The 15,408-nt window shown below is 53.8% G+C and overlaps 1 protein-coding gene across 3 annotated transcripts in view; it reads right to left on the reverse strand.

Moving 5' to 3' along the window:
• HTT (huntingtin) overlaps nt 1-15,408 on the reverse strand; it is a 146,400-nt gene that overhangs the window by 25,933 nt on the left and 105,059 nt on the right. For all 3 annotated transcript variants that reach the window (XM_047847150.1, XM_047847149.1, XM_047847151.1), the window contains 7 exons: nt 11,863-12,070; nt 7,147-7,288; nt 4,446-4,625; nt 4,132-4,308; nt 3,793-3,869; nt 2,344-2,482; nt 1,173-1,295 (listed from right to left, as the gene is read on the reverse strand). In XM_047847150.1, the coding sequence (XP_047703106.1) occupies nt 1,173-1,295; nt 2,344-2,482; nt 3,793-3,869; nt 4,132-4,308; nt 4,446-4,625; nt 7,147-7,288; nt 11,863-12,070 (1,046 nt within the window). The remainder of the gene's footprint in view (nt 1-1,172; nt 1,296-2,343; nt 2,483-3,792; nt 3,870-4,131; nt 4,309-4,445; nt 4,626-7,146; nt 7,289-11,862; nt 12,071-15,408) is intronic.

Here is a 15,408-nt window from a genome sequence, read left to right on the forward strand (position 1 = left end):
CAAATTTATTCAGCGAATCAGCTTTCACTGAATGGAGCTTAAAATGATTTCAGCAAATTGACTGGAGCCAATTCTGTTTTTTCAATGTAGCGCCTACTGTCAGACTAATGAAAAATCAGCACTTGGTCAAAGACTGCTGTGTGGCCTCTACCCTGAGTCTCTTCCTCCTCCCCCAGCCCATCCTTTGCTGCCCCCCACCCTCCTCCACGCAGCTGCCCTGCTGGCCCCCCACCCTCCACGCAGCCGCCCTGCTGGCCCCCCAGGCCCCTGCTGCTCTGCATTCCCATCTGGTACATGTTGAGGCAGCACTGAAACACGTAGGTTTAGTCACTTGCTTGCCCCAGGAAGTCTGGGAAGGAAGCAAAGGCTGTGGATGGTACAGAAGGGGAGGGCTCCACTCCTCACAGGACCTGCCCAAGAGCTGGGACAGGGACTCGGATGCTTTGCAAGGGCCTCCTGGGTCGGCTCTGCCTGCATGCCTACACGACATCAAGGGTGGGGACGGGGACCTCATGACATCTAGTGAGGGGCTGGGGAATGCCTGACTGCAAGTAATGGAGGGACCTCACTGTACGTAGGAGAGGTACAAGGCCCTCACTATAAGTAGTGGGGGCAAGAGGACCTCACTACATAACATAAGGGGAGGGGCCTTACTGAAGATCAATTTCCGGAATGCCATGAGAGTCAGTTAAATCGTGTGCTATACCATCTCAATACCTTTCCTCATGACTATGAGAATATGCAATGGGAACAGCCAATAATCTAAGAGAACCTATTTCCTTCAAGGGCATGAAAAGCTGAATTAAACACAGTTTACTTCCTTTTGGATTCTAATGTGGCTGAAACAATGTCCTGCCCGTCGGGGTTAGAGTCTCTCCTTGTCCTGCACCCCCCACCCCCGGGTTAGAGCCTCCCCTCGTCATGCCCCGTCTGGGTTAGAGTCTCGCCTCGTCCTGCCCCGTCTGGATTAATGTCTCCCTAATTTCTCCCCTGAATGGGTTCGTCTCTCCATGTCCCGTCCCACCTAGCCCAGAGACTCCCATGCTCCATCCTGTCTGGATTAGAGTCTCTGCCATTAAGGCAGAAGAGCGAGTGGCACACGTCCTAAGTCAGTCACGTGATAATGAAGCCAGTCCAGCATCCTGCCGGCGTCCTGCTGCTCTCCACCGTACCGAGTTCATCATGAACGTGCTCATGTCACTGGGAGGAATCCGATTCACCAGTTCTGCCCCTTCCAGCAGCGCAGAATCTGACCTAGTCCAGCACTGGGATTTGACTAGACGTAGGTACCAGTCCTGGGAAGAAGAAAAAGGATAACGCCATGCAGTTGGGCAGGGGCTTCAACTCTACTGAACACGTGCTGTTTCTGGGATCACTGCCCCTCACATCCTGTGGCCCCAGACCAAAGGACAGGGGGCCCCAGATGGACCGTGAATGCAGCTTCAGTAAAACTGGAGTCTAGCTGGCCGTGCGGCTGCTCACCAAACCACAGGCCTTTTCCACGGGAACTGCTACAAGGCTGTCTTTGGACTCGCCGTTACCTACTGGACAGCCTCTCCTCCCTTACCCGGTGAACATTCCAGGGCCCTCTTAACAGCTCAAGTGTGGGGCCAGCAGGCCCTCCTCCCTGTGCCCTCACCCACTGTCCACCCCTCGCCTGGGAATGCTCTGATCACCTTCTACTGGGGTGTCTGCCTCGCTCCTTCCTCTCCAAGGCCAGTGCAGCAGAGGCTCCGAACAAATCGAATCTGAGTGTAGAGGCCTGAACTTTGCCACTCTGTGCCTGGGCTATGAGTTTTCAAAACCCAAGTTCACATCTACGCTGACCTCCCTCCAGAAAACAGAGTACCAAGGATCTGCCGAGGCCCCGAATGGTCCCCAGCTCTGCAGTTTGAGTACTAAGGGTGACGGCGAGTACCAGGGTCCTCGGGACGGTGAGCTCAGCACGCAGGTCGGCAGGTTTAAGGAGAGGGAGACAGGCCAGGGGGGCAGGCACTTCGGGCTACGCGGGCCACGGCCACTCCTCCCCTGCCTCCCGTTTGCTAACCGTGCCGATGCCCCTCTGCTTGACGCCAGAAGTGTCCCAAAACAGCGTTTCCTCTCTCACCCCACACTTCCTGCTGATGACCTGGGCTGGACCTAAGGCATCCTGTCAGTGATGGGACCCCGCCCACTGCCAGCAAGAAGCAGGACGGGCGGAGAGCCCTCGGGAGCCACGCCACGTTTCAGGACGCCCCGCTGCCTGAGCCGCCCCGCTGCACCCTCTGGATTTGCCAAAGGCTCACGGGAGCACGGAGTGCCCGGGCCCTGTGTGTCACACGCACACACGGGCCAGACACTTACTTTGTCTGGAATGACTGTCTCCAGGGCCAGGGGCCCATCCCCGTCCAGCGGGTGGGACGTGACTGGAGGAGAAGGGCCACGGGAGCCCGGTGCGGTAGCAAGACGAAGCCTGTCCAGCAGGGAGTACAGCCTCTGGTGTCTGGAATAGGACCACACGTGGGGTTAGAGCACAGCTTCACGGGTAAGAAGTAACGGTGGCTTCCTAAAGCAGGATGCGACACGTGTGACACGTTTTCTTCAGAGCTGCCTCAACAATGCTCAGACAGGTGGTGATGCAGCTTCAGGCTCTGGCTTATTTTTAACAGCACAGTTCATGCCCCACCAACGTTTTGCAGACATTTCATTTATACTCGAACATCGTAACAGGCAATAACATGGTTTAACAGCTAATAAAAGCATTCTTTACAAATGCAAAATAGATCATCTATTCTAAGACCCAAGTGCACAAAATCTCCCATTGATTCTCCCAACACGATAACATTTATACCAATTTATGTTCACTTCATAGAAGAAGCACCTCACCTTGAACAAGGTATTTATATAATCTTCCTCATCTGGTCTGAAATCTAAACGTAGAATCAAAAAATAATGGTTTGACCTTCCGCTATCTGCTAAGAGAGCAACGACTTCATGATGCAAATGACAGTATGACCGGCCCAGCAAACTGCACGTCCGTCCAAACCGTGTACTGTCTACCCGGTTAGGCCCCTTCCCCAGGGAAGACACCGGCAACGATCCACAGCACAGGCATTCTACCCCATTCTCCCTCCCGCTCTCCCTCTCTGGCTCTCTCCCTGTCTCTCTCTCTGTCTCTCTGTCTCTGTCTCTCTTGCGCGCGCACACACACACACACACACACACACACACACACACGCGCATGCGCTCACAGGCACACGCCTTCCCCCCCTGTGGAGGGCAAAAGGTAAAATCTAAAGGTAAAACATATTTTATTTATTTAGTTGAAGAAATCGATAACAGATGTCAGGATTTCTGATAAGGCTTCTAAAAGACTATGCAACAAAATCAGGTGATAAATACCACACAGAGGTAACATTTTAACAAGACGCAAATATAATTCTTGCACGCCGAAAAGTGGGTAACGTCTTTCAGACAGGCCCGCTCTTGCGCAGCAGTTAGGTTACACGCTGCGGTTTTGCTAAGATAAGGCGGGTGACCCTCTCCTCTGTCACAGCCTGGTGAACACGTACAACCTCTCAGGCGGCCAAGGGGACGCAGACGTGTCTGCTCCGACGGCAGACACAGTGCTGTCTGCTCATCTCCCTTTTTATAAAGTGAGTCCCATTCCGTGTCATTTAGGAAGGCCTTCTCTCAAGGCCCTTCTGCGGAAAACTCACCTACAAGGCACATCGATCTCTCGTCCTGAGCTTATCCCCTTACAGATCGAAACCTTTATATCCAAAAGCAAGGAAGGCCTGGTTGTAGCATTACCTCTGAGCCAGCCCGCTGCTCTGAAGGTATTCCTGGATTCTGGTTAGTTCCTCCACCGGCAACTGGGCCATGCTGCTCTGCAGTGGACAATAACACGTCAGCACGTAATGAATCCAAATAACCTTGCGCTGATTCAAAAAGCAAAGAGTAACGTGTACAGTTTACGAGTAGAAAGTACAGGCAGCACTCGTATCAGGCACACAAGGAATTTACACATCTTGTACATGTTTCCCTCAGCGGCCATGTGAAGACTATGCCTGTGGAGGAAAAAACCAGCCAACTGTTCTGCCTGCTCTGCTAACTTCTCGGTAAAAATCAGTCTCAGTGTTTTTCTAGTACCTGCAAATTTGCGGCCAAAAGCATTTCCACGCGGCGACAGGCAAGGGTGTCGACCATGCGAGCCAGCACTCGGAACGGGGTGCACAAAAGCTTGTCCACATACAGTGTTAACACGGCGCCCGACTGGCTGAGGTGGATCCCTTCCAAGCACTGAAGCGTCTTCTTCAGGGTGGTGGGCTGGAGGTGGGGAGAAGGAAAGCAGCAAGGGCACAGGATTTTGCCAACTGGAAATGAGCAGTTTCAAAGTTCCGACGGTACGTGTTTAAGGCAGAGAAAAAAACGGACTGGCAACAGTCGTCACTAGAGAGACTTACGGCTGAAAGGTTCTCACAACGAGACTGAATTGCCTGGATGAAGAGGCCGCTGGCGGCGGAGTTCCGGTGAACAGCACTAATGAAATCCTGCACCGGAGGCTCATGGGACAGATTGATCAGGTCCTGAATATGATTCACGATGAGCCACGTTAAGTGCTCTGAATCGTGTAGGTTCTGACACTGAGGAAAAAAGACAGTGAAAGACTCGTTTCCAAGTAGACAAGCACAGAACGGATACTGATGCCACAGAAAAGGCCACAAGAGGTAGGAAGGGGAAAATAAATCCCAAATTATGATCTTCACTGAAAACGTCCAGTGTCTGACCACCAATGATCATCAGGGTCGGAGCTCACTTCACAGACTCCGTTGCCTTCAACCCTACGATGTGGCCAAAGCTGTTGGATGTCAGACCCCGCCAGGGAAATGTGACACTCCAGCACAGCTCCGAGGGACACCGGCCAAGGGGTAGGGGGAGAGAGGAGCAAGGCCCAGGGCTACAGGGGTCAACGGGCGCCTGCCATGGACCAGTGACCCCAGGGCAGCGGGCACAGCAGGGCCGACATCGCCCTGCCCTCAGGTGACTGGACCGAGCCGTGATGCAGGAGACCAGGTGACAGACACTCCCATGCACGGCAGGCCCTGCTCTGTCCGGGCTTCGATCCGGCCCAACGAGAGTGAGAGTGTTCTCCGGTTCTCCTTCTCCAATCCTGTGACAGGTCACTGGAGAAAAAGGGCTCCCACAACTGTCACAGTTTTGACAGAACGCCTGAATCCAAAATATGAACAAATTCCACATGGACATTAAGGGGTGAAACTTAAGATTTATAAGGAAATAAATATCCATCTTTTTTTTTTTATTATTATTATTTAAGGTTTATTTATTTTTGAGAGAGAGAGAGAGAGAGAGAGAGAGAGAGACAGTGTGAGCGGGACAGGGTCAGAGAGAGAGGCAGACACAGAATCCAAAGCAGGCTCCAGGCTCTGAGTTGTCAGCACAGGGCCTGATGTGGGGCTCGAACTCACGAACGGTGACATCAGACCTGAGCCGAAGCCAGACACTTAACTGGCTGAGCCACTTAGGCGCCCCCCCCCCTTTTCTTCCCCATCTTTAAATATGTATGTTGCTTTCTCATCTTAATTCATAGTCCTCCTGGGCAGAAGCCGTAGAACAAGAACAATTCTTTGACATGGTTACTGATCAATATTGTCTGTGGGGGATAACTTGATAGCATTAGTTTTCTTACATTTCTGTGAAAGCATTATGTAATCATTTCTCAAAAGTGGAATAAGATAGAAAAACTATGTCAACGTAAAGAACGTAAGTAAAAAAAGTGAGTAGCGATGAAAAATCTCTCTGATGACAACTAGTTCCTTGAAAGAGTCCCCTTCCTTTCCGACTGAGAATGTCATGCCCTCTGCTGTGTGAAAACAGCATGTGCATGGTGCCATGTTAGTGCCAAAGACGTGCACATGCTCTGTATTGGGAGAGGAAAAGCACCAAATTCCAGCCAAAATGCCACAACAGGTTTTTTGAGTTAACGCAATTACAAGGAGATGGTATCTTCTTCTGTTTATTGGTTTTCGTTAATTTTCTTATTTTTTTCTTCAAGTTTATTTTGAGAGAAAGCGTGCAGCAGGGGGAGAGGAGCAGAGAGAGAGGGAGAGAGAGAATCCCAAGTAGGCTCCATGCTGTCAGCACAGATCCTGACAAGGTGCTCAATCCCATGAATCGTGAGAACGTGACCTGAGCCAAAATCAAGAGTCAGACACTCAACCGAGACACCCAGGCACCCCTGGTTTTTATCAATTTTCTCTACGAAACATGTGATGCTCATTTGACAGCCAACAACTCCGCAAATGCTATCTTTTTGAAAAGGACGGCATATGGGGTACCCGGGTGGCTCAGTCGGTTAAGCATCCGACTCTTGGTTTCGGCTCATGATTGGTGAGTTTGAGCCTCGCACTGGGCTTTGCGCTGACAGCGTGGAGGCTGCTTGGGATTTCTCTCTCCCTCTCTCTCTCTGCCCCTCCTCAACTCATGCTGTCTCTGTGTCTCTCAAAATCAATACTCAAAAATAAAATAATATCATAACGTAACATAAAAATAAGGTAAAATAAAAGATAAAATAAAATAAAATAAAACGGATGGCATTTAACCAGGAAATTTTTAACTTAAATTTTTTTTTTAACATTTATTTATTTTTGAAAGAGAGAGAGAGACAGAGTGTGAGCCGGGGAGGGGCAGAGAGAGAGGGGGACACAGAATCCGAAGCAGCTCCAGGCTCCGAGCTGTCAGCACAGGGCCCGACAAGGGGCTCGAACCCACGAACCGTGAGATCTTGACCTAAGCCGAACTCGGAGGCCCAACTGACTGAGCCCCCCAGGCGCCCCAGGAAGCAACTTTAAAATGAAGCAACGGGTCCCTAAGGCCCTTCCCACAGACGACGAACCTCAGAGGACCTCGTAGGAGAGCCGCACTCAAAAGTCACACTCTCGGCTCGTTCCCGTCACCCAGGCAGGCCGACCAGGTGCCAGAGGCACGGGACCAGCAGACAAACCTTCCTTCCGCGACCAGCCGGAGCAGGACCCAACGCTCGCTGCGGTCCACGGTCCTGAGGTCTCCGAGCTGGTGGCTGGGTGGCAGGAGGTGGCTCCGCGGAAGCTGCCCCTGCCCCACCACACCCCTCGTTTCCCGACTTACGACATAATCGCAGAAGAGAATGAGAGCTCCCCGCCGCACTATTTCTCTGTTGCACATTCCGGGTTTACCGGCCGCATCGGAGTCCCCCTCCTCTCCGGACATCTGGGGGCTGAGTGACTTCGTACTGGACAGACTACGTCTCCTGGAAGGAGGAACAGGCGTGCTGACGCCTCTGGGACGGCCACCCCCACCGCGTGTGTGACGTGCGCTCTTAGCCGCTGGCCTCTGAGCTACGGCAACGCATGCGTGGAAAACGAAAGAAAGAAGAGGGTCTCACGGGCAAACCGCCAAATGCTTGACCTGAAGGCCAAGGCCGGCCCGAGGCTGCAGGCGGATGGGCACTCAGGCGCCGAGGCTCTCGGCCACCGCGCGGGACAAGGCAGCTGCCGTGGGGACCCCAGCGCCGGCACACGCACGAGCTGCCTACCGTGTTTCACGAGTCACCAGGGAAGCGCGCACTCACCGAGGCCCCGGCAGAGAGCAGGTCTGCAAAATTCACCGCCTCTAGGGAAGCCGGTCTTTTTCTTTCTCAGCCCAGGGGAATCACACACTCGGAACCCTCGATTCCGCCACAACCCTTCACACACTTGTTGCCACTCCCACAAACTTGCCCCGGCCTAAGTGTGAGGACAATCTCCTTCCCTCGGCGGCAAAGAGCTTAGTGGAGACAGAGGTCACACGAGGACGAGAATGTTCTGGAATGTGTCAACTTCTCCTCTGACACCTCAGGATTTACAAGGGAACTGGTCTAAAATATTCTACAGGTTGGAAACCTGTTCAAACTGCACTTGGCCTTTTCTCACCTGGTGAACGGACGAGCCAGCTGTTGTCACGCAGACAAGGGACAACTACTCGCTGATCCCAAGAACAGATCACCGGCACATGCGCGCCAGCGCCATAAAAGACCTTTAAATACAGCGCGCCAAGTGACAAAGCCAGACTGAAGAAGCGCGGACCGTGTGACTCCATCCAAACGGCTCCGTGCAACAGGCTACACACAAGCACAGAGCATGGACCAGTGGCAGGGTATGGGGGTGACCACGAAGGACGCAGGGAATCTTCTGAGGTGACAGCACTGATCTGTATCGTGACCGTGGTGGCATTCACCTGACACTTGGTACAAGAGTGGGTTGTCCTGTATTGTAAGTCGTAAGTCAATTTAAAACCGACAAACAGAAACGTCTCCTCTCCTCAGCCCTCCTGCCAGCCCCAGGAAACAATTCCCAGATGCAGAGGTTTCTGACGCAACGTAGAGTAAACAAAGGCACACGCAACAGAAAAGGAGCGGGTGGTCTGAACAGGACTTCCCAGAGTTGATGGAGGCACTTAGCGGGTTAACTCCCACCAACACAAAAAGAGCCAAACACACGCCGCACAAATACCAAACACTCGCCGTACACAGACCGTACGCACACCACAAATACGACACACACGACCACGCACACACTGCCCCCGCCCCCACACACACAAGCACCTAACACTAATGGAAAGAGACCGGCAAGGATCCAGCCTGGCAGACCGGAGGAGCGCGACTCTTCCTGCACCCCCAGCTGGTCGAAGGGGCCCGGTGGCCATGGCGGGTGCTCCACCTACACAGCTCCCCAAAGCAAAAGGGACGCCTGCAGCCTCTGCCAGTGTCTGGCTCTCGAGGTTGCTCGGATTTTTCAAGCATTTAAGTCTACTGACTAAATCTGCTTTTGTCTTCTCTGGGGCCCCCAGTTGGCTCTGTTGTGGAGCATGTGACTCTTGGGTCTCGGGGCTGTGAGTCTGAGCCCCACGTTAGGGATAGAGATTACTTAAAGCAACAAATTTTTAAAAAAGGGAAACGAAACACTGCGATTAATAACACCTCTGCAGTTTCCGTGTCTTAAATGCTGTCAAGTGGCCAAGTCCATCTCTTCCACCGCCCTGGACAGCAAGTGGACAGGAGCCGTTACGGAAGTGGCACCCGTGGACCCCACGAGAAACACACACGCAGGAGGCCAGCCTTGTGTGCAGGGCCTGGTCAGTGTCCTGAAGCAGAAGAGAGGAAAGGAGGAATGCAAGCGGGGAAGGAAGAAGTGGAAAGTCTCCACCTGGAGGTGACCCGTGTGTGTGCACAGAGAAGCCTCCTGGGGCCCCCGCGTGAGTCGGGCCAGGTCTCGGGACGTGAAGTCAGTACACAAAACCACTTGCATTTCCAGAAGCTAGCGGCACACCACGCGAAACAAAACGCTTCTGAGAGCAGCACCTGACACACCATCCCAGATGAAGCGCAGAAACAATTCAGAAACACGCGTGACCCCTGTACGCCAGACACTAGGAGACGGTCGTGGCACACGAAGCACCTAACTCAGCAGGGAGAGAGGCCAAGTTCGAAGACGGGAAGACTGGACGCTGGACGTGGGCTCTCCAGATCACTCTCCAGACCGGCTGCAAGCTCAGTCAAACCCCCGCCGCTGGCTTGTCTGCACTCACAACCGGATTCGAAGACATGCAGGTGGAAACGCAAAGAACGTCAAAGAGCCAAAGCCATGCTGAACGTGAAGGGAAGCTGGGGGAGCGGCAGGGCGGCCGAGGGACGCAGTGGCGGTGCCGGCAGCGCGGAGTGACGGCCGTGAGCAGGGCCCAGAGGCAGGTCCGCGCACCGGTGCCCACTGGGTTCTGAGGCAGGTGCCACGGGGACTCAACAGAGGCGGGACGGCCTTTTCCACACGCAATGCGGACCGAAGCACCCCGCACGTTTCGTCACACACAAATGTTAGCTCGTAGCGGTGAGCACCAACGCTATGGAAGTTCCAGAAGAAGCCACAGAAGACAATCTTGGTGCTCTTGGGGGAGGCACACATTTCTTGGGTTGGACAGAAAAAGAATGAACCAGAATAACTGACAAACTTGATTGCATAGAATTTTAACATTTCTGCTCAAATTAAATCATGAAGATAAAACAGCAAACCACAGAATGAGAGAGAACTTTTACGTTACCTCTGACAAAGAGCTTACATCCAGAATATAAAAAATTTACAGCCCAGTAACAAGACAACAGACAGCCAAATCTTAAAAAACAGCAAACATCTGAATGTGTACTTTACAACAGAAGGTATACAAATGGCCACCAGGCACGTGAAAACACGACTGACTTTCTAAGTCATGAGAGAAACACGAATGAAAACTGTAATGACCCACAGCCCTGCACCCACTCCGAGGCCTAGAAGGGGAAGCGCCTGTAACGTCCCGGGTGGGGAGGATTTGGAGCCGTTCGAACTCACAGCCGCTTCCCACGTGTCTCCCTCTGGAGCAAACCTCCTGTGAGCCGTCCAGAGCCAGGCGGTCTCAAATGTCCCGACTCCCTAGATCTGTTTTCCTGAACTTTTACTCCGAAGACTTTCCAACCAACAGAAGAGCTGAAAGGTTAATTCAATGAGCAGTCACACACCCTTCACCTAGCTTCAACCACCAGTATGTTGTCACCTCGTGTGCACACACACGTGCCCTCCACACACACGCCCTCACACACGTACGTGCTCTACGCACACGCACAAACCCTACGGGCACACACACTCTACACACGCACACACGTGCACTCCACGCGTTCTCCACACGCACGCACAGTCCGGGTCTCTGGCACGAGCCCCCGGCGGCTCTCAGGCCCACTCCTCAGGGACTCAGGGCCTCGCCCGGCGTGTGCTCCGCGGACCAGAGCATCACTCCACCCGGGAGCCTGGCGGAGGAGCAGAGTCCCAGGCCCCGCCAGTGACCTGGTGAACCAACCCTGGTTCTAATAAGCCTGCCAGCTGCCTGGTGTGTGCACTGAGGAAGCACCGACGCGGAAGACACGCATTCTCTGTCCCTGACTCTTACCGTCGGTCGTCATCGTGACAAACTTAACAATGTTCTCGAAGCATTTCAAATGTGTCCAGTAGCCTGTCTTCCCCAAGTAAACCGTAAGCACGCTGAGGGCCGGAAACGGGTGTTATTGTTCCTTTGCGTCCTCCACAACACACAGCACGGAGCGGGCAGTGAGTGACGCCTGCCAACACTGGATTTTCCAGCTGAAAGCAACGGTGCGGCCCAACTGGGACCCCAGGCCTCCCAGAGCTCAGCCTTCCCACACTGAGCAGAGAGGAGCCGACCCGGGCCCTGCAGCCCCTGCCATCTCTAATTTCTGGGGCTTTCTCTGCTCCCTACGGGCTCTCGAGCCTTCCAGAAACACCACACTGAGGGCCCAGCTTGGGGGATGGGTGGCAAAGCTTCATTCCCACGTGTGTGCAAATGCCCAGGAATCAAGGCTTACGCCTGAAAACGCTTTGCAGAAAGGGGGTCACCCCCAATCAGATACTTAGTAAGTCTTCTCGAATGATAAAAAAGAGGGCATTTCCAAGTACTTCTGAAATGCTGCTCAGTAATTACTTCATTATCTAAGAATAACCAGAACCACATTTAACTTACAATGAAGTTAAGACATTGCAACACGTCTGGCTCTGGAACCAATTTACGGACGAGAGCCCAGCAAGAGGGACACAGCATGACCAGAAGGAACCACAAGAGGGACAGTGTCGAAGAACTTGTCAAAGAAACCACACTTAAAAAGCGGCAGCTATTGTAAATGCCTCTGGTCTGACCACGTTCCTCCCCACGAGAGGAAGACGGACAGAGAGCGGAATCTGCACAAAGCCTCACGGACACGGGGCCAGACCTCCCGCTGACCGCCGTCCCGGCCCACGGGGGCGGGCGTACCTGGGGGTCTGCTGCACCTCTGCCCACCAGCGGTGGTCGGTGTGGCTGACGAGCAGCAGGATCTGGCACCAGAGCAGCACGAGCGCCGGATGCGTGGGCACCATGGCGCGCACCTGCGCGTTCAGCCTGTCCAGGCCGTAGAAGCTGCTGTCGCTGCTGTCCACCGTGAGGAGTCTGGAGGCGGCTGCTGTGATCCTACGGAACATTCCTAGAAACAAGCCAAAAGTAGAACTGAGAGGGAAATGTCTTGGCGGCTCACTGGGGCCCAACGCTCTGTGGCCACAGGAAGACTTTACACAAAAGGTACACCCTCAGCTTTCTCCTGTACTTACACAAAGCATTTGGCACTTAGAAAACTGGGCTTTTGAAGCAAAACCCAGACATGCTGCTCATCTAACGGAGCAGCCACGGGAGCTGACGCCTGATTCGCCGGGCCTTCCCTTCCGCTGTCAGCAAGTTCCCCAGGAGCCCCGCGCCAAGAGCCGCACCTGCGCCGTGTCAGCGGACCCGGCTCCACTGAGGAGCAGGTGGCCCACACCGGGCGCCACAGGTTACTGCCCCTGGGACAGCAAGGCTACTCTGGTAGGAGCGGCAGGACCCTCGCGACACCCCACTCATAACGTAATAAACGTCTCCTTGTTTGCAAAGAAGCCTCGAGAGCCCGCGGGGAGCAGAGAAAGCCCCAGAAATTAGAGATGGCAGGGGCTGGAGGGCCCGGGTCGGCTCCTCTCTGCTCAGTGTGGAAAGGCTGAGCTCTGGGAGGCCCGGGGTCCCATTTGGGCTGCACCACGGCAAGTGCCCACGCTCCACAGACTACTGGAGCACAGGGCCAGCACGGGCCCTCCTGGGGCGGGGCCACCACGCAGCCAGCCACCTGCTCCGCTTGGGCACGTCAGCGGCACGCCCGGTGGCCCTCTGCCCACAAGCCTGTCCACGGCATCGCCCTCAAGGCCTGGACAAATCCCCTCCGGGAATTAGCGATTTCATTCTATCCCCTCCTTTAGACAGATACGAAGTCAGCTCAAGACGCCTCCCGTGCCATCTGCCCGGGCTCCACATGAGCTGGCCCTCGCCCCAAGGACCAGCAGACACGCACGCGCTGCGAGCCCAGCAGGAAGACCTAACACAGGTGGGGGCTGCCAACGGCTCCCTGCCTTCTGTATCTCGAGTCTCCTGGCGCCACAGCTGGGGAGTCAAAATCTTATTTCCGGTTTAGGTTCTACAACATCCCAAGTGCAAAGGGGCCCTAACGTGGGCAAACACAGACAGACTACGCTTTGTGTATTTGTTCCCTACTACTTTGTGACTGTTGCGCCTCTGACCTGAGGCAGAGAAAGAGAACTAACCAAAGCAGGAGAGTCACAGCACATGACACCGGGCTGGCCTCCCGGGGCACCCAGGCAGCACGGCAGACATACTCAGAAGGTCAGTTCCAGTGAGACGTCCAGCACTCGTCTTGTCTCTGGCTCCATTTCCAGGGCTTTCTCTGGGTGCTGCGTGGACAGCATCACCCACCTCCGGCCCACTCAGCCCGGGCCCGGTCCTTCTCCGTGCCCTCCATTATTGCACGGGCTCCTTGAGGGCCAGTGGACACGAGGGAAGAGGCAGGCACTGTCCTGAAGGAATAGGGGAGCCAGGCCGGAGAGCACAGGGAGTGACAGACCACGGAGGAGGGGGTTCACGGAACAGGGGCAGGAACCCACAGTCAGAGCTGTGTTCCAGGTGCTCGGGATGCAGTGCAGGCTCTGGAATCAGACCACGGCTCCCCCACTTACCCGGCCCTGGCTGCACATCACCCGGGTCTCAGCTTTCTCATTTGCAAAATGGAGTCAGGAGCAGCAGCTGCTCAGAGCATCAAAGAGTAAAACCTGAGTGAAGGGCTCAGCAAGGCACGGGCCAGAACAAATGACCAGCAAGCAGGGCTGCTAGGAAGGTTCTCACGGCCTCTGGGGGCAGGGGGTTCGTCAGCAGAGAGGGCAAAGTGGACGGGAGAGCAGAGGAAGTCAGGCGGCTCGTTGGGGCGGGGAGGAGTCAGCAGCAACGCTGGGGTCTGAGCATCTCCCACGGTGAGGACGGACCAAAGTGGCAAAAAGGAGCCAGAGTAAAGCAGCTATGCCAGGGGACGAGTTCAATTTTTATCCCAAGTGTGACGTGCTGGCAAGACACCAAGTCACACAGCTACGAGGAGGACGGACACGAGAGATCAAGGCAGTCAAGTCCGTGGGGCGACCCAGACTACGTAGACAATGATGAGTCATCTCTGCAGCAATGACCAAGCCAGGTCACAAAGGAGACAGTCCTACTGACAGTGAGGTGGGAGACGGAGACAGAGACAGAGACAGGGAGTGTAAGAGAAACAGAGGAGGAGAGACAGAGATACCAGGAGAGAGAGAAGAGAGACCAAGGACAGGAACCAGGAACAAGAATACCCAAAGGAGAAAAGACTCCTCTTTGCTAAATGGTGTGAGGGAAACTGGATATTCACAGATAAAGAAGAAAGCTGGATCCCCACCTTATGCCACTCACAAAAATGAACTCGAAATCAATTAGACCTAAATGTAGAACCTGAAACCGCAGAACTCCTAGAAGAAAACAGGGGAAAGCTTATTGGCTTGGGTCTTGGCAACAATTTTTTGCACGTGCCGCCTAAACCACAAGCAACAAAATAAAAAATTAAACAGGTGCCGGGGCGTCTGGGTGGCTCAGTCGGTTGAGCGACCGACTTCGGCTCAGGTCACGATCTCACGGTTCGTGAGTTCGAGCCCCGCGTCAGGCTCTGTGCTGGCAGCTCAGAGCCTGGAGCCTGCTTCAAATTCTGTGTCTCCCTCTCTCTCTGCTCCTCCCTGGCTCATGCTCTGTCTCTCTCTCCTTCAAAAATAAATAAAAAAATTAAAAAAAATAAAAATAAAATAAAAATAAAAATATTTAAAAAGAAATAAGCAGGTGAGACCACACCAAACCGAAAGCTTCTGCACAGCAAACGACCAACAAAATGAAAAGGCAACCTACAGAATTGAAGAAAATATGTGCAAACAACACATCTCGCAAGAGGCCAATGTCCAAAAAATATAAGGGACTAATACAACTCAATAGCAGACAACCGAAGAATCCGATTAATAAGCGGGCAAAAGACCGACACAGGCATTTTTCCCTAGACACACAGATGGCCAACAGGTGCACGAAGAGACGCTCCACGTCCGCCACGGTCAGGGAAACGGCAATCAAACCCACTACGAGCTCGCGCCTCCCCCCTGCTAGGATGGCTACTACCAAAAAGGCAAGCGTTGGCGAGGATGTGGACAAAGGGGAGCCCTCGTGCAAACTGCTGCAGCCGCTGTGGAAAACAGTACAGATGTTCCTCAAGGAACTAAACATAAACTGGCCACACGATCCAGCGATCCCACCTCTGAGCATTTATCTGAAGGAAACAAAACCGCTATCTCGGAGGTACCTGCACCCCCACATTTACTGCAGTGTTACAACACCCAAGACGTGGAAACGACATCAGCATCCGTCAAGAGACGAAGGAGTAAAGAAGATGTGGTA

The sequence above is a fragment of the Prionailurus viverrinus genome, unplaced genomic scaffold (genome assembly GCF_022837055.1).
Source record: "Prionailurus viverrinus isolate Anna unplaced genomic scaffold, UM_Priviv_1.0 scaffold_45, whole genome shotgun sequence".
Taxonomy (NCBI): domain Eukaryota; kingdom Metazoa; phylum Chordata; class Mammalia; order Carnivora; family Felidae; genus Prionailurus; species Prionailurus viverrinus.